Below are 23,074 nucleotides of genomic sequence, written 5' to 3' on the forward strand. Positions count from 1 at the left end.
GAATAAAGAAGTTAGGATGCCCAACAAGAATTCAGTTTCTGAGACTGCTAGAGACAAGTAATGAAGGAGAAGGAAAAGGAAGGGCTTGTGGTTAAAGATGCTGTGGTGAATCGGGCTCTATGCATGATCCCATTTTTCCTACGCTTTATCTTAAGAGAGGTCAAACATTTTTTCCGCTTGTTTTAACAAAAAGAAAACAAACCCTGACAGCACACTCAGTCTTCTCTGAGAACTTCACAGGCCTTCCTTAACATGGATATGATCCAGCAACAAAGCCAATGGAGGGCATGAACAAATTTCTTTCAGATCATATTTTGGTTGTTATTTCTCACAATTAATTAACATTCTGGGGACTTCAGCTGTACAAGACTGAACTAGGCAGGACAGTATGTGGCTAGGAAGAGATATAACCTCTCAGACAACTCTGGAAAACTCTAACAGTCAATCACAGAGGCTTCAAAAGGACTGTGAGAATAGCTAGTGAGGAAAAACTGTTGCTAAATTTGCTGTTACAAGTATTTTTTTCTTAAAATGTCTGTGTAGTAATTTTACGTAACAGTACATGTCAGGAAAATTCTCATTTAGACACTTAACATTAGGCATGATTTACTTAATTTTAGGTATGATTTACCAGCAAGCACTAAGGTTTAAAACTTACTCTTGCCAAATTTCTGCTCTTCGGCTTCCAATATATTAAATGAAGACACATCCTTTATCCTGCTATCTATTTTCCTTTCAGTGTGAAAGAGGAGAAGGGCTGCACCTTCCTACGAGTGTGTACAGGACTGGGCACACAGGAATTCTGCATCTAAGCACAAGGGTAGCCCACAGTCGGACTGCTGGTCCATGCACTTCATGGGCTCCATGACATAAACATCACAACAACTCACGCCATAGTCTCTGTTAACGTCACTAATCTGCCAGTAATCGTTCGGAATACCCATCCGGTTATATTCTTCATTGAGGTCCACAAGCTTCCAGCCTTGTTCTCGTTCTTCTTTATCTAATTTTGGATTGAATGAGAAACAATACAGCTCTTCATATCTCACTGAAACAAACAAACAAACAGAACAGTAAGAGATCTAATTTCTGATCCTGAAGTCACTCTTCAAAAACAAAACTTGGCACTGTTTTTTTTTGTAGTTTCTCTTTTAAAAATAGCATAAATTGCTACTCCAAATCCTACAGCATGGCTTATAACTATTGTCAAGCATACTGTGATATTTTTGTTATTTGCATAAGTTATATATGCCTTATTAGCAATGCTATTTGAAGTATTCTGTTCTAAAGAATTAAAATTAAAGGAATTAATCTTAATTAAAATTAAGATTAAAATTCTCCCCCAGCACAAAAAAAAAAAAAAAAAAAAAAACCACAGAGATGATACGTTTTTATCTGACGAAAATTGAAGTTAGTGACAGAATCAGTATTAGGCCTGCAAAACAATTTGCAAGTCAGAGGTAGCTTATAGATCCCTTTATTAACATAACATCTGTTTTGTGCAAAATAGCATGTGTTGCATCAATCATTTCATCATGACCATAAACTCATTTAAGTAGCTACGCCACTTGTCACCCTCAGTCAAGTACCATATAGTAAACTTTGCTTGTACTGGAGTTTTATTTATTTATTTATTAGGAATGTCTGTATTGTCTGTGTTTATACTAAAGAGTGTCTTAATTGTGGTAGCTTATGGCAGTCAGACACCACTGGCATTAAATGCCACCTGTAACTGATACAAAAAACTATTCCACATATAGCTTGAAACAAAAGTTCTTGCTGCTGAAGATAGTGTTATCTCGTGAGGGCATGTTTTATCCTGTTGCTCCAAGTTCCTTACAACTTTCTGACAAATAGGTTTTTAACTTTGAAATTGAAATAAAGTGAATCACAAGTTGAATCCTCTCTGGTGTCACAGTTCCCCGTGGATACAGGTCTTTTATGATACAATTTTAACAAGATCAGTAAATTTAACTACCACACTTTCTTTTCTAATAATATCTGCCTATATTATTATATTAAGCAGAGTCTTAGTATACCACAGTAAGGAACTCATGGATATAAAAATAATATTATCAACAACAATAACAACTACACAATTAATAATGATAAGGCTTCCACTTTTTTTTCTGTAGGTAGTCTTTATTTTTATTTTAATTATCACAGAATCACAGAATGGCTGAGGTTGGAAGGAACCTCCAAAGATCATCCAGTCCAACCCCCCTGCCGAGCAGGATCACCTAGAGCACATTGCACAGGATGGCATCCAGGTGGGTTTTGAATATCTCCAGAGAAGGAGACTGCACAACCCCTCTGGGCAATTATGTCTTTTAAAAGTGTAATTTAAGTTATATTTTGCACTTTTTAATTAAATGGATTGTATATACACACATGAAAAATAAGAACAAACATAAAGAAAGAAAACTTCATGTTAATTCTGTCAGGAAGGTACTGAAAGACAACAAGGTCATGAGAGAAGAGAAAGGAGAAAGAAAATAACGATTTGCACATGGTTCGATAGTTCAAACTCTTCCTGTATTCTCTGACCTCAAATTTCTGTCATGGCACAGATTAGGAAGACAGAGTGGTTTATTTCTCATCTGCTAACAAAGTCTCATCATTATCCATAAATCCAATCTGAGCTCATTTCAATAAAGTGCTTTAAGTAACAATCTAAGCTCTTGCTTTTACTGTTCGGTTGTCAGAAGCATCTGGAAATTCTTTCCAAGTGGACCTGCTTTCAGGCATAGTGGGAAGCCTTTAAAAATCCACCTGTTACAAAATATCCAGGTTATTTATGACTGAAGTCTCACTCAACATTACAACTATTACAACATGATGGTATCTATAGGTGATGACAAAATTGTTTAAGTATTAATAATCAGTGTCTTAAAGCTCATTTATCAATTCTTCTCCAGCACTTCCAGGACCTTCCACACTTATTTTGTCATAAATGTCTGCAATCCTGTAATAACTGTTACAGTCTGCTTGTTTCACAAAATGTCTTAACTAAGCAAAAAAAAGGATGGATTCAGCTGACGGCATGATATTAAAATGCTATTAACTGCTGGGAAGAATAAAATCAAACACAAATTTCTCCTTCTCAGACAACATGGAAGAGATTAAGCCAGTACACAAGGAGGCTTCACTCAGGTTCAGCTGTGCTGGAATCAATGAAAAGATCAGGCAGAGAAGGTAAAAGAGCTTAAACAAGTCAATTTTTCTCCTCATGGAGTAAAGTGTACTTTATGATGCTGGGTAACTGTGTAACCTAAAGAAGTGAAGCTTCTTGCCCTGACGAAAAAGGACAGAGCAGAGTACCATCAGGATACATTTGGGTCAACTTTCAGTTAGAGCCTTCTAAATTTTAAGTAAGCAAGATTTTATCCTGCCTAACTTGAAGATTGGATACTTTGCTGGAGAAGGAAAGCCACTGTGCAGCTGAACTCTGCCAAAAGCAAATTCTGCCGTGCTATTACTGCGCCTTCTTTGTTCAAATGTCTTTGCCCACTGTGGTCTGGCACTGAGCATGTGTCCATGCTCCTCAGCCACTCTTCTCTTGGGCAGTCTGTATGTCCGTACCGAACTGTCCGTCCTGGTGCACAGCAATAGGCACACATCCTCCTGGCTCCAAGGAAACAGTGTTACAGAACTGCTTTCCTTACAGCACGCATGAGCACATACTTGTGGTGAAGGCCCGTGGAATTAATGCAGATCTACATCAGCAGAAGCACAGGCTAAATTTGTCTCATTGTTTCTGAATTTCTCCAATTGCTTTCATCTTGCATCACCTAGCACATCAAGTTACATCTGCTGCACTTGCATATTACTACTACTACTACTACCCTAATTATAGAAGGCACTTTACAAAGATCAGTTACTGTGCTGGCTGACTGTGCAATTTTTTCCCTCTACACACTAGATAAAACTGGTGTTGTCCTAGCAAGATAAAAATTAAAGCCAATGCTGTCACTTTTGTACAGACCGTGGCAAACATTTCTTTGCTTACTGTTAAAATAATACTATAGGACAGAGGTGGGTGTTGTCTTTATGCAGTTATCATTTTAAACAAGCAATCCAGAGGCCTTGTGAGTTGGCTCCTGACATGGGGGATCAGATGCTGGACTCCATTGCAACATTTGGATTTCCACTGTAAAGAGGAAAGGCTTCAAAAGGACCTTGTTTGGGTTTAATAAATTCAAAAAGGGCACATTCATCTTTCATCATTCAAATCTAGACAATAATAAGCCAAAACACAAGCAGTCCAGTGGCATAAATTAACTACTTGCTGCAACGCATTTCTTTGATTTAAAAAAAATTATGCACAGCACAGAAAAATCAGATCTTGATGTGGTCACTAGATTTATCGTAAGTTTTTCATCACCACAGGAATGTGAAAGTTCCCTGTATTTAGAGACTTGTCAGTGTTTTCCTAAATTCACACTTACACAGGGCATCCAGTAAGCAACAGTGACATGTAAAATAGCATTATAATATATTTTATGGTCAGCAATCCCCTAGAGTATCATTTTAAGTAAAAGTTCATGTCAAACATTTTGGAATGAACTACTTGTTATAATGTGTGTTCTTCATTACTCTAAAAGTGATTACTTCAATAGCTTGTGTGCTCAGAGACCTTTTTTTCATCATAATGCATCCCCAATGAAGTCTTTTCTCTTAAACTGCAAAAAAGAAAGATGCACAGCTATACTTCTCCCATTACATTCTCTCTCTTCTGGAGAGTGATTGACTTCAGTGCCATGTTCCCTTCCCATACCTGGCCGTGCCAGACGTATTAGAGAGATGTAAACATCGTGGCAGTCTCGTTCCTGAGGGATGATCAGCTGGATGACCTGGAAGTTCTTGCAGCGGATCAGCAGTGGGCAACCTGTGGCAGTTGTGGCCTGCTTCTCAATGGAGGAAATTTGGCTGTGGAGAACCTGTGAGAGAATTGAAAATTGTTATGCCACATGATGTAAATCTTCAGGAAGAAAAATTGTTTCTTATAATGATCTGCCAGGACAGACGCAATATCTTCCACTGGTGTTTCAGAAAATCGCCCCACACCTCCTCTTGTAGTTTTGTTCCTACCTCCAGCATCAGGCTCAGGCAGTGCCAGATACATACCCTACAGACAAAGACTTCTAGGGTCTTTCAGTTGGTCAGACATTAGCCTGGTCATGCTATCCAAAGCTTTCTGGTTTTGTTTGTTTGTTAGGATAAGCTAATGGTTGCCAGAAAAAGAGCTCTTATCATCTATCTGTGCAGTGAAAAGATGAACCAGCATCAGTTGTATAAAACTCTTCCAGAGTCCCTAGGGTAAAAAATTGGGCATCCTAACTAACAGAATGGAAATACAGGCAGTCAGGGAGACAGGCAAGAGCTGACTGAGCCTGGGTAGTAACTCACATTCAAAACAGATTTAGTTTAGAAAGGTGGTTCCTCGGTGAAACACATCCAGTACTTGTACAGTGAAGGCCCTTGCATTCCTCTGGATTACAACATCCAGAAGCCATTGAAAGTGCTCAAGAATTATCAAGCTGCAAAGGTCTTCAGTTGGAATTTCACATGCTCTGAAGTTACAAAAGCAGCCATATAAACTGATTTATCGCATTTAATCTACTTTGCAGGATATTTTCAAATTACCATCAATAAATTGCCATGCATTTACAGCTAACTGAAAAATAAAAATTCATACCCAGGTTTCTTTACGAGTTTCAGAAGCATTCTCCACGAATATGACATGAGTAGCTGTTAAATACAAGGTTCCCAGTGCAGCTTTTCTTGAGGATACACGATCAAGTAACCTAACATTTTCCACCTAAACAAAGAAATGACAGAGAGAAAAAGAAAATGAAAAAACAAAAACAAAAACCTAGGCTATGGCATAGCCTTCCACAGTGAGATCTCAAAATTCACATTTTGTCCATTATGAACACAGGTTTTTGATTCTAAGATTAGACATTTACCACCTACACAGTACATAGGTTGATCTACCTTCACAAGCAATAGAACGCAGGATAGCTCCATAGGACAATTTAGGTTGGAAGAGACCCCAGGAAGTCTCCAGCCCAACCTCCTGCTCTAAGCACAGCCAGCTCTGAGGTTAGATCAGGTTACCCAGGGCTTCTCCCAGTCAGGTCTTGAAAATCTCCAAGGATGGAGCCTACCCAACTGGTCTGGGTGACCTGCTCCTTTGCCAAACTGTCCTCACAGTGAAAATGATAGAAAAACATGTTGCAGGATAGAGTAGTACCAGAAGAACCACCGAATCCCTTAGTGGTAAGTGTAGTCGTTACTTTTTAGGTTTAGGTATTGGGTTTGTGCCTATGGTCTTTTCTGAGGAAATTATTTTTACACTGATTCTCAAAAACGGCAAAAGCAAGCTAATACAGATGCATACCCTTCCCTTGAGCCCATTCTATGGCCCCCACTGATCTCAGCTGGAGGGTTGCATGCACCAGTGCACAATTGTGCACCCCAGATTTCTACTGCACTATACATATGCTGTATAGAAGATTAAGGAATAAACTGAAATTTTGGGAAAGTGAAATAAGGGAAGCAAACTGAAACTGAGAGTCATAAGTAGATTTTTGTTTGTGTGGTTATAGGAGCAATCTATCCAACATCCCCACTCCCAGAAAATTCCAGTGAATGTCCAAGTCATAAACCAAGTGCTGGTTTATAAGGAAATACAGAATGGTCAAAAAAAATAAATCAAACACCGGAATATCTCAAAATTAACAGTCAAGACTGAACCAAATAATGTTGGAAAGCTGCCTCACTATTGAAAAAATAAAAATAAACAAACTATCTCACACATAATATGGAAAAGCATAGCCAAAACCATCTGAACCAGAAATGCTGTGTGTGAGAGCATGAAAAGATGCTTTTCCCATAAGATCTTTCCAGAGCCATATGAAATGACTACCAGAAAAGTATTTATATATGAGAAAATATGATTATATTACATGATCTAACTCCAGATCTAACTTAATGTTCATTTTTTTTCCCCTCTTGTGGCACCTCTGTATCCAAACATCTGTTAGTAAAGAAATCCAAAGACAATTTTTCCCTTGAGCTCTTTCTTTTTATCTCACCTTACCAAAACCCTGTGATAGCAAGGCAGGGCCTGGCATCCCTCCAAGCCATTCCAGAATTATCAGTGATACAAAGAAAGCTAAATTAAAAAATAAAATAAAATTATAATTAAAAAAAAAAAGAATAAGCAGGAGGTGATAGTGGCAGAGTGTCTTTCTTCAGCAAGTCCCACTCAGGCTTGCAGACAAGTCTCTGGTAATAGTTCAAAAATGTCTAAGCTATGCTGCTATTAGTGGACATATCTGGAAATTTTTGCCTTCAGTCACCTTCTAACTGGAATCAAAGACTTAACACCCGCTGTTTTGTTTCACTGGACACAAAATGGACATTCTCTCTTTGGTACACTCCTGAAAATAGGTGAGTCTATAACGTTACAAATCCTCAGATAACCAGCTTGTGGCTTTTACACAGTTAGTATTTGGTATATGGCATATGTCACAGGTATTTGATCCGATGTTATATGGCATTTCTGACTGAGAGGCTAAAGGGATAAAAAGATCAACAAGGCGGCTGTTGAATGGATTAAAATTGCCTGAAATGGTTAATAATTTCTTAACAATGGCTTTGGTAGGTTTCCCAGTGCAACAAATTTAAAGCCAAAATTAGTTGGTTTTCCTACAAAACATGCCTAGTTCAAAAACATTAAACCAAGGAATGCTGATGGTCAGGACCATATAATGTGTAGTAAATTACCAAATTGTTTTATAATATTAGAATTGTACTAGAGCATGATTTCCACACACATGGTAGCAAAGCTCTATGTAGCCTTCCCACCACTGCAAGAGATCTGCAACACACTGGCAATCTTCTCTACTTCTCTTCAGCTCTCCACTCAAGACTTATAGTTCCTTTTATACACCCAGTTATTTTCAGGGCCTAGGGTTGATAACTGTTGAAGAGATATGACCCCCTTAAAATCAAAAAGGACTATTCTTGTGTTTGAAGTACTGAAGCTGACTTAAATGTTGCTCCAAGAAAATGGAAGAGAATAAAAAGAAGAGAATAAAAAAAAGGAAGAACACTAGGGAGGACATAATCACTTTTTACAATGAAATAGAAGTAATTTTGCACCATCTCATGAAAACCAGAGCTGGGTGCCACAAAAATAAATAATGAAGATCTGCAAAGTCATTCTGATTTTCAATAACATAGAGATCCCAGATTACATTGACAGAAACTTTCTACAATACTCTCAGAGATGGGATGTAGTGTTTCTTGACATGTATCATCTCAGTCTTTACGGACTTTCACTGAAATCACACAACAAGCAGAATGATGCCAGCACCCAGAACTGGATGTTTGCAGTGTGTAATCTAAACACATTGCACTAATTTAAGAATAGGAACAGAGAGGTCCTTAAAACCAAAACAAGCCAGTTTGGTAGCAAAATGCTTAAAAATCAAACAATTAGCAAAAAAGCAAAAACCAAGTCTTCTCCCTCAAGGCCAGTAATAATATGCTTTAAACAAAAATAAAACAGCTAGAAAGCATGAATAAAGTCTTTTCCCAGGACCATCTACTTCAGAGGTCACATATTGGGGTGAGGAGGAATGAAAGAAACACAGTGTTAACCCAGAACATTCACTAATAAGCCAAAGAGGAGATATAAAAGAGCCCAGATGATACAAAACAAAGATTTAGGCAGTGCTCCAAACCTACAAAGAACCCACAAATAACAACAAAAATGAGGTTCATCTAGACAAAATGGAAGTACCTACGGTGTAGTCTGGCCATGGAGGGCTCTGCTCTACAGGCTCTGGTCTTGTCCAAGGAAGTTGTCGCCTCCAAATACACCCTACACACTGAGGTACTTCAGGACATGAAACACAAGCAACGCAGACTCAAACAGCAGGGCAGGGGCTGAGGGCTGAATTTTCAGGCCTCCTAATCACACCTTCACCCTACTCTTCAGTCAGAGACCCACAACTGAGTAGCAACCAAGACTCGCTATAATTATTTTTTGAAGACACAGCTACAAATAAAATAAAGAGTAGACGTGAATAAACAGGAATAGCTGCAATAGGAACTACGCAGTAAGTCATATTTAATTAAAACAAATACTACAACTGCACGGTTCATCCAGCCCTGCAGTTTATCTCTTAGAGTGGAAGAGTATGAGGCAAGCACGTACTGATGCTCCCTCAGGATGTTACCCCAGCTTCTAGAAGCCAGCAGCTCTGGGGGCTTTCTAAGGTGAGGTCATAGTTTCTAATAGCTCTAATTAGATTTACATTCCATGAATTTTGTCATGTAACGTTTTGAATCCCTGTAAACTAATGACACCCACAATGCCCTGTGAGAGTGAACTTCACATTTTGCTATGCGTTGTACAAACAAATATCCTTTCCTCTTGCTTGTTTTGACTCTGCCACCGATGGCAGGTGCACTGTGCCATTTGGTGATTGAGTTCTTAAACAGTGAATGTTGTTCCTCATTTACCTTCTCTGTCATACACACTATTACAGATCCTTCCCTCCATTGTCTCATTCCCAGACAGAAGAGCCCAACTTTATGTAGTTGCTACCTGTATGGAAGCTACTCCTGACAAGCTCTTCCATACTTCTGATTTTGTGACAAAAATTCGATTTCTTAAGAGGCCAAAAGTGTAAACATAATTCAGGATATGTTTGTATGGCAGATTTGTGGAGTGAAATAGTATGTTTGCTCTTTTGTTCTCTATTGAATTTTTTTTAAAGTTTTCAAACATTGCTTGTTTTTTTGCTCCTTGATTAACACATTTTTTTTTTTTTTAGAACTAGGTATTATAACTCCAAGTCATCTCTGCATACATAAGCTAAGACTCCCCCCACCCATTTGTATTATCTTACATTTATCAATGATTAATGTTGTCTATCAGTATCATGAGGCATTGCTACAAGCCTCTACGGCAATCCTTCATTTCTCCTACGCTAGGTAATTAAAGTACTGTCAGTGAAGTTTGCTGCCTCTGGCATCTCCTCCTCCCTATATCTTTCAAAACAGTTGTCAGCTGAACATCAGAGGCTTTCATATATTACTTGAATCTCTAGAGAGGAATTGCCTCCATTGCAAAAACTGAGTTAATTGTTTGTTTCTTTTGTGGCTTAGCCCCAGCAAGCAGCTCAGCACCACACAGCCACTCACTGTCCCCAGGTGGGAAGGGGGAGGGAATCAGAACAGTAAAAGTGCAAGAACTCATGGGTTGAGATAAGGACAGTTCACCAGGGAAAGCAAAAACCGTGCACACAAGCAAAGCAAGACAGGAAATTCATTTGCTACTTCCCATCAGCAGGCACTTCCAGGACAGCAGGGCTGACCACATGTAGCAGTTTCTTGGGAAGACAAATGCCATCACTCCAAACATCCCTCTTTCATCCTCCTTTACCCCCAGTTTTATTGGTAAGCATGACGCCACGTGTTGTGGGACATCCATTGGGCCAGCCTGGGCCAGCTGTCCTGGCTGTGTCCCCTCCCAGCTCCTGGTGCACCCCCAGCCTCCTCGTGGGCAGGGCAGCATGAGGAGCTGGGAAGGCTTTGGCTCTGTGCAAGCACCACTCTGCAACAACTAAAACATTGGTGTGTTACCAGTATTCTCATCCTAAATCCAAACCACAGCATTGTGTGAGCCTCTATGAAGAAATTAACTCTGGCCCAGCCAAACCTATGACAGTTTCTTATTTTTTAACTAGTTATTACTGAGAGGACCTTAGTCTGTGGTGATTAAGTTTCTTTAAGAGCCTTTGATAAAGATGTGGAAGATCACCTGGATTCTATCAGATGGATTCACCCTAGTTCATATGTTCGGTTACTTTTCCAAAGAAATTTAAAGAATTATAAGTTCCTCTATGAAAGCTATGCTGATTCTTCCCCTTTTTAATGACACCCATAAATCTAAAGATTTAGAAGGGAGGAGCAAGGGGTGTAGCAGCTCCTATCAGTTTTCTCAGATTAGGTATCATTCATCACCTCAATTTTATTTATTTATTTATTGGACTAGAACACTTTTAAGCAGCACACCATAGTTACTGGCTTGACAGTTTTGTACTTTCTTTTAATTGTTTTGTGTGGATACCATCTGGCCACAGGATTTTTTTTACCATTCACTGTTGTCAGTTTCTCATGAAATCTCTTCTAATAACACTTTTATTGGTAACAAATATTCTGGTACGTTCTTGACAGAGAGATATGCCAGAAAGGGCATGGCCCTAAATACTTTTGCCACCTTGATCATTTACTAGCCCTATATATTTTGTCAAGATTTTGTCTACTTAAAGACAGCTAGAAAAAGGTTTTGCTACTATTTTTTTTTTGCTAAGTTGTTCTTCAAAATCTCTTTTGGCCTGCTTTATTTTGTTTATATATTTGGCTTGTTTATGTTCTATTTTCCTCATTTAAGTACAACTTCAACTTGAAAGAAGCCCTTTTACTTTTAATAAAAGAAGTCCTTTTAATAAGAGACATCCTCTTACTCCTTTACCCTGCTGTTTAGCTATGCAAATCTTTTGTTGGTCTTTTAAAGCCTTTTTTCTGGAAGTTGGCTTGCAGTAAGCTCCCGTATTTAAACAATCTTCATGACTCCCATAAACATTTTAATTTTTGGCTCTCTTTCTTTTTAAACAGCTTTCACATTTTTATGTAGTTTCCTCTTTGAAGTTAAACATTGCCATGGGAGATTTTTCTTTTTTTTTTTTTTTTTTCCCCTTTTGCTATTTCAAGAATACTCATCTAAGTATTTTCATTGCTGTCACACAGAGGTTCCAGTTTTATCTTGAACCAGGTCTTTGTGTCAGGTCCTAGAATTACTTAGAATTACTTTCAATTTTTTTCAAGAATCACTTTCATTTTTTTCAAAATAAGCAAATAGCCTCTGTATAAACAATCATTTACAACACCTAAACTTTTACTCAGAATCGCATCCCTAGCACAGTTATCCTATACCGATTTTGTAATGTCTCCCTTCGTTATTGCATTTTCTGCCTTCATGCTCTGTTTGATTTCAGTTAGGCTGTCAACAGGTGATGTGACAGCGAAGTTCCCCATTTTTCCTGTGTAGTTTGCCTGTCACATTGATTATTGTTCTTTCACCGAATTTCTAACATGCCTATTACAGCAACATTCTCATTTACAACCAGTAACTAACTTTAGTTTCCACAACTTTCTTCAGACTTAATATTTGTACAGAAACACAGACACATTTGGTCCAATTGTCTATGCTTCTTTTGCCATGGTTAAGTGGAACTCTTGGTGATTTCTGTTGATTTGAGAATATAGAATTTTTTATACCATCAGAAATTTTATGACACATTATAGCATCCGAAGTACCAGACATTTTCTGCATTCTAACAAGAGCTTCTTGGTTTCTCTTCAGCATGGACAAGTACAACACCAAATTAGCTCTGTTACCAGGCTTGACAAGGAAAAAGTACTGTTTGTTAGACAATGCAGTTGAATTTTTATCTAGCACTTATTCCTGCTGACCTCAATGAGCATAGTAATTCAGTTAAAACTAATGAGAGCCTCAAAATTTGACTTGATTAAAATTAGCATGATTTGCTGATTAATCTTGGCTAAATCTCATGCCATATATGATAGTCTGCGACTGTAGTAATAGAAAAAATAAAGCAGGTTTACTAATAACTTGCCTCATGAACGACTTCATCATATCTAACATTGTTTTCAATGGGGAAGTAAATTACTGTAGTCTAATCTCTTTCTAGATTCAAAACCACAGTTCTGATTCACTGCAAGTGGCACTAAGTGCCTTCAGGAGCAGTAAGGGTTTCTAAGCTCTCAGGAGCTTGTTCTAAAAATCTCTGCATAACCCCCAGCTGGCATACATGGCTTTCATCTGAACTTCATCTGTGCTTCTCTGCCTAGTTTCCAGTTACTCAAACTTTCTGGAAAAGATGTATATTTCACCCATAGACAAATAAATAAATAACAAAGCAATCTTCTATCTTAGATTTCATTCTGCTCATCAAAAGATTCAGAGAATGAGTCTTCTGTCTTCTTCTCCACCCTTCTAATCAGGAAAAGAAAACCAAGTAAAATAGTGTCTTTAAATGGAGTAGAGGGAACAGGAATATGTTCGTTTCCACAAGAGGGGAACACATTGCAATATTGCTTTGAAAAAGTTCAGTTTTTCTATCCAAAAAAAAGTACAAGCATGAGGAGAAATTGGTATTAAGAATAGTTAAAGAAAAAAATTGAATTCAATATTAGAAAAAGTCACTGTAGTAATTATTCTCCTACTTCTTCTCCAAAATGTGCTCTAATTTTTAATCAAAGCTGATGCAGATGTTGCAGAACATGAGAATTCATACATCAGGGAAAGGCATACTCACCACATACATGGGCTTTGCCTAAAATGAAAACCTGGTGAGAGACAGGAGGTCAGAGTATGACAGGTAAAGAATAAAAAAGAGCAAGTAAAGCTGAGAGCTCGGAGAGCTTGAGGAGCAAAAATGCAAGCACTAACCAAGCCAGCCTGAAGAGCGGCACCTAAAGAAAACCTTTAATAATTTATTTGAAGCTGTTGCCCCCATCATTTATTTTTGCCTGATGACTGTGGTTGTCTAGGCTTAAGGAAAAGACTGCCAAGAGATTTATTTCAATGATTACAACCCCTTACATGGGGATAAATAAAGTTGGCCAAAATCTCTATTTTCAATGCAACACAGATGACAGAAAAAGGAGGCAAAAATAGAAGTTACAGGGAACACAAATTAAGAACAGATGGAAGGCACTTTTTACTCAGAGAATAAACATGATAAATTGCTTATGAACAAGGTTGCCAGAAGGTCATTCAAGAAAAAGATGTCATATTAGGGAAAAGCACGGGTCAAATCTTTATTCAGGCACAACTCCCACCAGTTTCAATGGGACTCCCACCTAAGGAAGAACAGCAAAGATATGACCCTGAAAGTGTTCAGAAAAGCTGCTGTGCCAAAATGTTACTCCTAAAAATATCCATGTACCCTAATCTGTTTTCATCTCTAGCATAGATTACTTCTTGAATAAGCTCTGACTGCATGGCCTATTTTTAAAAGATTCTTGAACATGGTACCTTCATTCTCACTTCTTTAATTTATTTAGGCATCTCCAAACACATGGCGACATCAAAAAATGCAGAAGTTACTGCTAGTTTTTCGTGCTGTTTATAGCTCCACATTTTAACTTTCAGATAAATACGGGATCAGTTTTTATGGTGGACATAGGCTTGAGTCAGGAAAGGAGAGAGAAGTAAGATGACAAGCAAGACCATCTCATGGAGTTCTGTTTTCACTACACAGGTTTTCTCTCGGTGTGTTTCCTTCCCATGTATGAGCCAAACCTGTAATTGCCACGTAACCCACTGCAATTTAACTGCACATCTAGAAGATGTGCAGGCAGAAAACCCATCTGGTAGCTAAGAACAAAAGAGCTCTGCTCCTGCCCATCACCAAGGAGGAACTGTTATTAATTGTTCTAATTCCTTCCCACCAAAATGGAAGAAAGGCGTGAAGACCCTCACAGCTAGGAGGAAGCTGCTAATTAAAGGAAACCAAGGAATCTCCTAGCTCAGGATATGTCCTCATGAGTTTCTCCATTTTTCAGTCAAATAAAAGTTATTGCTTTGCAGCAAAAACCTAAGTGATAAAAGTTGATCAAGTACCTTGAGATTTGAGTGTACAAAGCAGAGAAGTCATTTTGGTGGTTCCTTAAAGGTACAGAAAGTGCAACGATGCAATGATTTCAGTCACTGATTCACTGAATATGACTGAGCTTCTAAGGTTTTGTATGATGTCCATGACCAAAAGAAGCAGGCTTTCATTGTGCGTTTGTTTTGGTCTGGAAAGTGAGGAAAGAGAGAATCATTGCAGAAAAAGCTAGAGGAATCAGAGAAGTCTGAAAGCTCACAGTGTGCATCAGGGCAGGCACACAAGAACACCAGAACACAGTGGTAAATGCACAGGATCTGCAAAAAGGATCACACTTCCCCGAAGGGTCTTGCAGGCTCTGTCTATGCCAGCTCAACAGCCGCTATTTCACAACCATCGGTACTGCTGAAAACCTTGCTCCAAAGCCAAGAGATGGGGCTGGCTTAGGTCAGCAGCACGCACGTAGCCCTAAAAAGGCTTCTTCTCGTCCATCCATGCCTTCATCTTCCCTCGGGCTCCTAGACCCAGGGTTGCTGCCACTTTGCCTACTTATCTTGCAGTGTTACACATGTGAGTAGAAGCAAGAAGAAACTGAATCTTGGGAATCAGTGACAGGGCTCCGACTGACTTCAGCACTGCAGGCACGCAAAAGCTAAGGGAAGAGCTTGTACAAGCCAAAAGCCTGAGCCTAATGAGAAAAAAGGAGCACAGCTGGTATGGTTTGAGGCCAAGTGCAATATTTGAGCTTTCTTCACCCTGGTTGACCCCAGCTATCCATGTGTTTAGCATAATGCTCAAGAGTGAAAAAATATAACGTGCAAAAGACCAAACGCTGTTAAATATTTTTTTCCACACAGAGAAAGTATAATGTTGTACTCATTAAACAAAATATACAATAAATGATCTTTCTGCATAGTTTTGGAACAAGAAAAAAGGAAAACAGAGTTGTCAATTTAATGCCATTTAATGTGGTTTCTATTCTATTTTCAATAAGAATCACAAAAACTGTAGTTGATCCATGTAACTTTTTTACATTTTCATCTTTAAAGAGGTTTCTTGAGTGCAGTAAAATAATGTACAATCAATCTGTAACACAGAGTCAGAAGGCTGCATATGTCCAAAAAAAAAAATCAACCGAAACCAAAAATACCAACACAATAAAATTTAAATAAAAACACCTTAAGTTCAACATTATAAAAAGCTTCCTCAGGGCAAACCTGCCAGGATGGGGGAAAATATTCAAGAAAAATCTAAACAAACAATTCATTAAAGAACAGAAGTTAAGTTGAAATACTGGAAAAGAGCTGGGAAAAAAAAAGTTATAAGGAATGACTAGTATGTGAGCAAGACAGTGAAAAAATTTCCTAACAATTTGTTTGATTAAAAAAACCCTCTGTTGTCTGCTATGATCTACAAGTGGGAAGTCAGTACCTTATTAGCATATACAGCTGAGTAGCAGTTGTATAATGGACGCAGTGAACTGTAAATTATTACAAGCATATACAGCATTGCAATATGGTGTCAACATCACAGCTCAAAGTTTTTCCATAATGTTTTCTCTTTCAGCCCACATTAGATCCCATTTATCTAGAAAAGGAGAAGGGAACAACTGAGGAATTTCACAGGTCAGTGTATTTTACTACATTTTCCAAAATTATTTAGACTTAGCTCTGAAAAAAATACACAGAAAATTTTTGTGCACAGCAATAATCTAGAGTAGGGAGGAACAATTGTGCATGGAGCTAAGGTGCAGTGAACAAAATCATGTATGTATACATGTATATATAAATTCCTCCATTTGATACAGGTTGCTCCATTGCGTATTCAAAACTATGCACTGTTCAACAGTCTATTTCAGAGCAGCAGCACCAGTCCCTTTGAGCTGCACAGGCCACCAAAGACTTGCATTAAAGATGGATTTGTAGGAGTCCCTTTTCTCATGGTATGGATCTGGCTTTCTCAGCAGGAAATGGCAGTGTGCTCTTTCTGTTGCAAGTAGATCATTGCTCTAGCTAGCAGACACTGACAGATCAAATACCACCCACTTGAGTCCACCAACTGCAGGCTTAGAGATTCCAGCCTTGACCACTCCAAAGCCAAACTTCCCAAAACCTTCACTCCAACCTCAGTCTCCTACTACACAAAAATACAAATCAAAGAATATCCTGCAGGCACGTTCTAATGACTTTCAGTACCATCTTCAGTGCAACAAGTTTTAGAATTGCTGGATTAGACACAGATACCAAGACAGAAAATTAAAGCATGTGGTTAACCATGTTTTTAGAGCTTGTTTTGTGACTTTATCCAGCTGCCTCTTTACTGAGGGTCACATTATTGAAAATATGAAAGTCTGGCATAAAAGCCCAAAGGGGACCTGCCAATTCCAGGATTAGGAAAACATTTATATTACTATGGACTTAACAGAGCAACCTAAATTTTAAAAAAGAACAAAACTAGAAATATAAGAATTTAAACTACCTTTCCAGTTAATATAGTGACACAGTATATGAATCTCACACAGAAGAAAGTGCCTTGCTACTCAAACAATGTGAGAAAAAGCAAGATACTTGATTTTTCTTTAAACAACACTGCAACCAAAACAGAAATAAAGTGCATATTGGGAACAGGCATGTGTTTGAAAATCAAGTTTCAAAAGTGAAAAAGCAACCAGAATCAAAGGGCTCTAATGCCAAAGGTAATGTAAAATAAAGAAAACCAAGAGAAAAAAGAACCAAAACCAAAAAAAGCTAAAATGCTGGTTTCTGAGACCTTTAAAGCCAGAGGAACACCTTCATTACCTTAAAAAACCTTTGGATCACTGGCTTCATCAGTGTTCTCGCTTCAGCTCATAAATTTGGCAGCAGCTTCCCAGATGGATCATTCTTACCTTCATCCCCTTCTAAATGTCTTTTAGTTAATATTCTGAATCAAATGTTTTGGTCTCTAAACCAGAAGCACAATTATCCTGATCTAGTACGACAGCTCCTTTGCTCACTTGAATAAGGCATTCACTTCACAACAGTTAGTATGCTCCTGGATTCACTAGCTTAGATGTAACTAGTAACTAGTCGACTCTGAATTAGTCATTACTTAAATGTCCAGCTGTCCCACAGGCTAATACTAATACATAGGCACAGAGTTTTGAGATGATGAATATACGACATGTTTTAACAGCTTAACCTGTTTCACGTGGAACTTCCAACAGGATAACCAAAGACTAAGAAAGTAGATATGGATGAAGAGGACCAAAAGTAGTATTCTGTTTCTTTAAGAGAACATATATTAATATATCACTATGAGAAATATGACTCAGATTACAGGACTGAGAAAACAGGTGTAAGAGTAGAGAACAGATGAAGCTGATTATTTTAATAGACACAAACAGGAGGAAAAAAACAAGGCAAACTTCCACCAGATAAGCAGAAAAGTGAAATTTCAGCTGAAACTGTACTCCGAAGTTTTAGTTGAAGTCCTCTGTAACAATTGAGTTGTTTGAAAAAACACACTGACATAAGATCATTTAGATTATATTTCAATATGTTGAGAATAGAAAAATTACAACCTACTTGGACAGAATAGGATATATTTGGTCCACCTACTCCATGCTCCAGAGAAGGGGGGAAAAGCTGTTATAATCTTGTTACATTTTGAAATTCCAGCAACAGGATGAAGGGTTTTGTCTGCTGTCTACTCTTCTGTGCTGAATCTGCTACGGTTGCTTTGGCTCCTTGCCTTAAGCCCTGCACATCTCGTGTCCACGTCGCCACCACCATCAAACAGAAATAGCCAGTGCCTTGGATCAGTCCTGAGCTTCCAGGTTCCTAGTTCCACAGAGGTGAACCGAAGCTATCAAGTCCACAGCCAAAGGCAATTTTCCCAGCACTTTAAGATGTGCTGTGAGCGCTGTGAGAGCTGCAGGTGTCACCTGTGGAGCCAGGAACCAAGAGCTACCTACGGTTAGGTTTCCAGGTTGGACAACTGACTTAGCACTGTGGAGCTCAGACTCTCTAAAACGTCCAGTTTCACTTCTGACATGAAGGAAGGACAGTTCTCAGATCCCCAGTAATCTCCTGGGGAGACAGCCAGGAAAAAGGAAATTTTTCAACAGAACCCTACTGGTGCTTTCGCAGAACTTCAGCTACAAAGACAGGCTTCTGGGAAATTTATTTTTGTCTGGTAAGTAAGAACGTGCCAATGTAAAGCGATTTAATTCAAAAGTTCCTGCCAGGAGAAATACAATGATAAAGAATGGAGGGAAGGTGGCGTCCAACAGAAACACTCCAAAAGAAGGAAAATAGTGACACTATAACCTGATAAGCCTGAGAGAAAGAAGTAAAACATCCAAACAGGCGAAATACTGCTCAGGGAAGTAAACCACAGCCCAAATCTTCCAGTATAACAAGACAAAAACTGGTATTCACAAATATATGAGAATATTGAGAATGAGCCAAACAAAAACCATGATGTGAGGGAGGAGGAGATCCAAGACCTGACGAGCAGCTCTGGCTATGTGAGTCACTGGAGCTGCAGTGTCACTGCAATATTTCTTTTTAGCAGGAGTTAGTTTATTTTCACTAATAATGAAATTATCTTGAAACCCTCCAAAATCAAAGACAGCTCTGGACTTCCTCTAGTACTATTCCAAAAAACACATAGTAAATGACTTGATGTGTCATATACAAAATGGATGACATTGGGAAAATTGGCTTGTATTATGAAGTTGTTTGAATAAAAAGAAAGAACTATGAAAAAGAAAATAGATTTAAAATAAAAGGAAACATGACTCATTTACATATGCTGGAAATTAATTTTGGAAAGTAATATGCCTGGTAGAAAGACTTGTCATTATCATGAGAAATGTCATTGCATCTTAAATTCTGCCAGAGAAAGGGATCATTGAAAGGAAATACCTCACTATCACATCACAAAAATGAAAGCACTTGAGCAACTCAAGTCATCCCAAGTATTGCGTTAACAAGAGTTACTCAGCCAAATGAATTTCTGAACTAACTGCACTGAAGACAGCTGCTATGCCAGGGATATGTATGATGTACTCTTTATAATAGGAATCTCATTTAGTAGGCCTGCTGCCAATATGCAAAGACAAATGATATGGAACAGAGGTAAATAAAATAAAGTAACTGACTAGCAACAGTGTGAAGTCCCCCTAAGAAATAAGTGAATATTTAGAGCTTTTATCTGTCAACCTGTCCATGGTCAGACATGTCTCTATGGATGTTAACAAGATGTGCTTCTAGTCTGTGTGGAAGTATTGCTTATTAACTTTTTATGAGTGTTATGAGCAGTTTATCACATTTTGGGCTTGGGCAGTTATCCTAGGCAATCTTGTTGCTCAGTCCACACTAATAGCTGACAGTGGTTTTACTCATATTTAATTTTGACTTGATTATTGGAATTATATACCACTCTACTTAGCTCTGCAGGACAGTTAGCAACTCTTAAATATATGAAGACTGTAATTTGAGTATATAGGATGACATTTTCATTGTGACATTTACATCATCACTTTCTGTGTATATTTGTATAAGCACACATCAAATGTTCACTCTCCATTCTACTGATAATATCACAACACAACGATGGCATTTGCTACATAAAAGAGCGTGTTAGGGACTCATCTATCTGTTCTCCAGTAGGTCTAAGGAATACCATTTCAAAAATAATGAAGAAAAGCCGTGTTGTCAAGTGGTTTCTATTTCTGCTATTGACATGCTATTTTTGCTTAGTAAGGAGAGATGGCAGTCAAACTCTTTAAGAGTAGAATTAAAGGCATTACATCTTCTGGTGCAAGACTAGGCAATGTACCATTTGCAAAATCACATCATCACGTCAACAGCATGTGGAAGAACAGGACGGTTGAGCCGGTGGATGCACAGAGTCTGTTGGGAAAGACTCAGAATGGCCTTTGCAGTAGGAAATCCCACTGGAGCCGTGACACTGCCATATAGGTAAAGGTCACCCAGAGGATTCAATATATTTAGAATTCAAAAAAGCTTTTGACAATCAAAGGATATTAGAGAAACTAAGTTGCCATGGTACTAGAGGAAAGCTCTCCTTACAGACTGAAAGCTGGTTAAAGGATAGGAAGAGTAGGGCAGGGAAGTCCTACAAAGCCCTCCAGACACTCTATCAGTGAGAGATAAAGAACTGGAGAAAAGAGCAAGCAGAAAAATCTCCAAGTCTGTGGATGATCATATGCTGTCTCAGACAGCCAAATGCTTTATCTGTGGCACACAAACTCCAGAAGAGCCTTGCAAAACAGTGGGCAGGCAAAAGAGACACAGATAAACATAAGTGGTTTACCTACAGGAAAAAAACCACAAACCTAAACCACGTCTGCATGGACTCAGATCTGATAGTTACCACACAGGAAAGAGGTCTTGGGGTCACTGTTGACATTTCCCTGAAATTATCAGAATTGGGTGGGCTGTGATCAAGATTTATGGTAAAGACATGGATAAGGTGAACACAAATGGTTATTTACCAAATCACTGAAACTAGACGCAGGGGGTCGTGAATGAAACTACTAAGATTTTTTTTTAACAGATAGGAGAAAGTAATTCTTTCTACAGCTGTGATCTTCTGGAATTTGCTCCCACGCAGGCTGTGGAGGCAGAGGGTGTCAGCACGTTCAGAAAGGTTTTTGGCGAACTCACGCACAAGAGGTCCATAAATGGACACAAATCAAAGCAGCGAGGGCTGGACCCTATTGCAGCAACCAGGGATGCTAACAGGGTGCAGAAGGTGGCCAGGCTCTCCCTCCGCCACTGTCAGGCACACAGTAATGACCTAAATGAATTATTCGTCCAAACAATATGGAATTTCTTCACGCCTTTTTTTATTATTTATTATTTTGTTTAAATGATGGCTATGTTATATTGGATTTATTTTAATGTTTACAAACTGTCAATCAATACTGTTGCAGTTCAACTAAAATCAAAAACAGTTGCCAGGTCCTAATGGACATTAAGCTTTTTACTGCCTTTTGAAGGAAAAGCTTTTACTTGGGGTAGGAATTTTGTTTTCCAGTATTATTAAGTTCATTAACTTTCAATGCATGGGATTTATCTTGATTTTCAAAATGGCTGGGAATCTGGGAAAGTCCCATTATTCCAAAATAAATACCTCTACAGAGTAGGGCAGGTGCTTATCAAGCTTCTCTCAGGACAAAATTGGATGGGGTCAGGAAATGTGATACCAGAGACTAACTTCCATGCAATACAGTCAGAATATCCCCATATTCACATAGCTCTCTCTTATCTCTTTTTACATTGCTGGGGCTCAAATTCATTTAACATTAAACTCCAAATTATCAGGCAGAAATTCAGCAAAACCAAAACAAACCAGAAAAAAAAAAAGGTTTTGTCACTCATTTTAAGCTGAGTTTTTCTGAACAAACAAATCAAAGATATCAGTTCTGCCAGGTAACTGTAGAAACATTGACACATGACTGTATTTAGGAATAACTGGAGAGATGTATTTCAATACATCAGTACTCATGTTTAATGTCTTAGCTTTTATACATTTATGGAAGGATTTCTAAAGGATTTAAAGGCACCTTTACCTCAAGCCTTCTAAACTGCTTTATTATATCAGAGACATAACTCCTAGCATAGCTACAATGTAGGGGGATGCCAGGAATCGAGACAGCAGAATCAACTCCCACTGAGGAAAGTTTCCAGTGCAAGTCTTCAGTCATCAGTACCAGGCCTTCTCACAGCTGCCTGATACAGAAAGGGGCTTTACATATGCATAGTAACATTTTAAGGCACTTGTTTGTAGAAAAGCTTCCATTGCTCATAATAAGGGCTTGCTGAGGCTGAGGCTCAAGTGTGAAGATTTACTTTTAAGATTTTTTTCCCCCCTTATTCATCTGCTTTCATTATCTTTCTCATTTGTGCTTTCGACATTCTTCAGCCAATGTGCAGAAGCACCTGCTCAGGCAACTTTCACTGATCGTTTCCCACCTGTGGTAGGAGAGATTCGCGCTGTTCTGACAGCCTTCCTTCCCACAAAGTGATAGCTCATCAAATAAGAGGGGAGGAAGGGCAGTTCCTATAATACCTATATTCCTAATATATGCAGTTTAGCACCAAAAGACCCAAAAATCTAAGCTGAGTAAGACAAATCTCATCTCAAATTAATGTCCTCATACTAGATATTGACAATAAACAAATATTACATAATATTTGTTATATAACTAATATAACATATACACAAAACAAATAACTTTTAATAGATCTTTTAGGGGGTACAAAAATAAATAGATAAAATAAAAATATATCCTACCCCCAATTCAAGTTGACATACTGCTGTTTATTTTTAGCACTATT

At 38.3% G+C, this 23,074-nt stretch overlaps 1 protein-coding gene across 5 annotated transcripts in view; it reads right to left on the reverse strand.

Annotated features, from left to right (window-relative positions):
• Positions 1–23,074, reverse strand: part of MTMR7 (myotubularin related protein 7) — a 51,278-nt gene that overhangs the window by 26,009 nt on the left and 2,195 nt on the right. For 4 of the 5 annotated variants that reach the window (XM_080589573.1, XM_080589572.1, XM_080589571.1 and 1 more), the window contains exons 3-5: positions 5,699–5,821; positions 4,778–4,940; positions 891–1,048 (exon numbers count right to left, since the gene is read on the reverse strand). In XM_080589573.1, the coding sequence (XP_080445699.1) occupies positions 891–1,048; positions 4,778–4,940; positions 5,699–5,821 (444 nt within the window). The remainder of the gene's footprint in view (positions 1–890; positions 1,049–4,777; positions 4,941–5,698; positions 5,822–23,074) is intronic. The other variant, XM_080589570.1, reaches the window with a different exon arrangement.

The sequence above is a fragment of the Anser brachyrhynchus genome (genome assembly GCF_964034855.1).
Source record: "Anser brachyrhynchus genome assembly, chromosome: 4".
NCBI lineage: Eukaryota > Metazoa > Chordata > Aves > Anseriformes > Anatidae > Anser > Anser brachyrhynchus.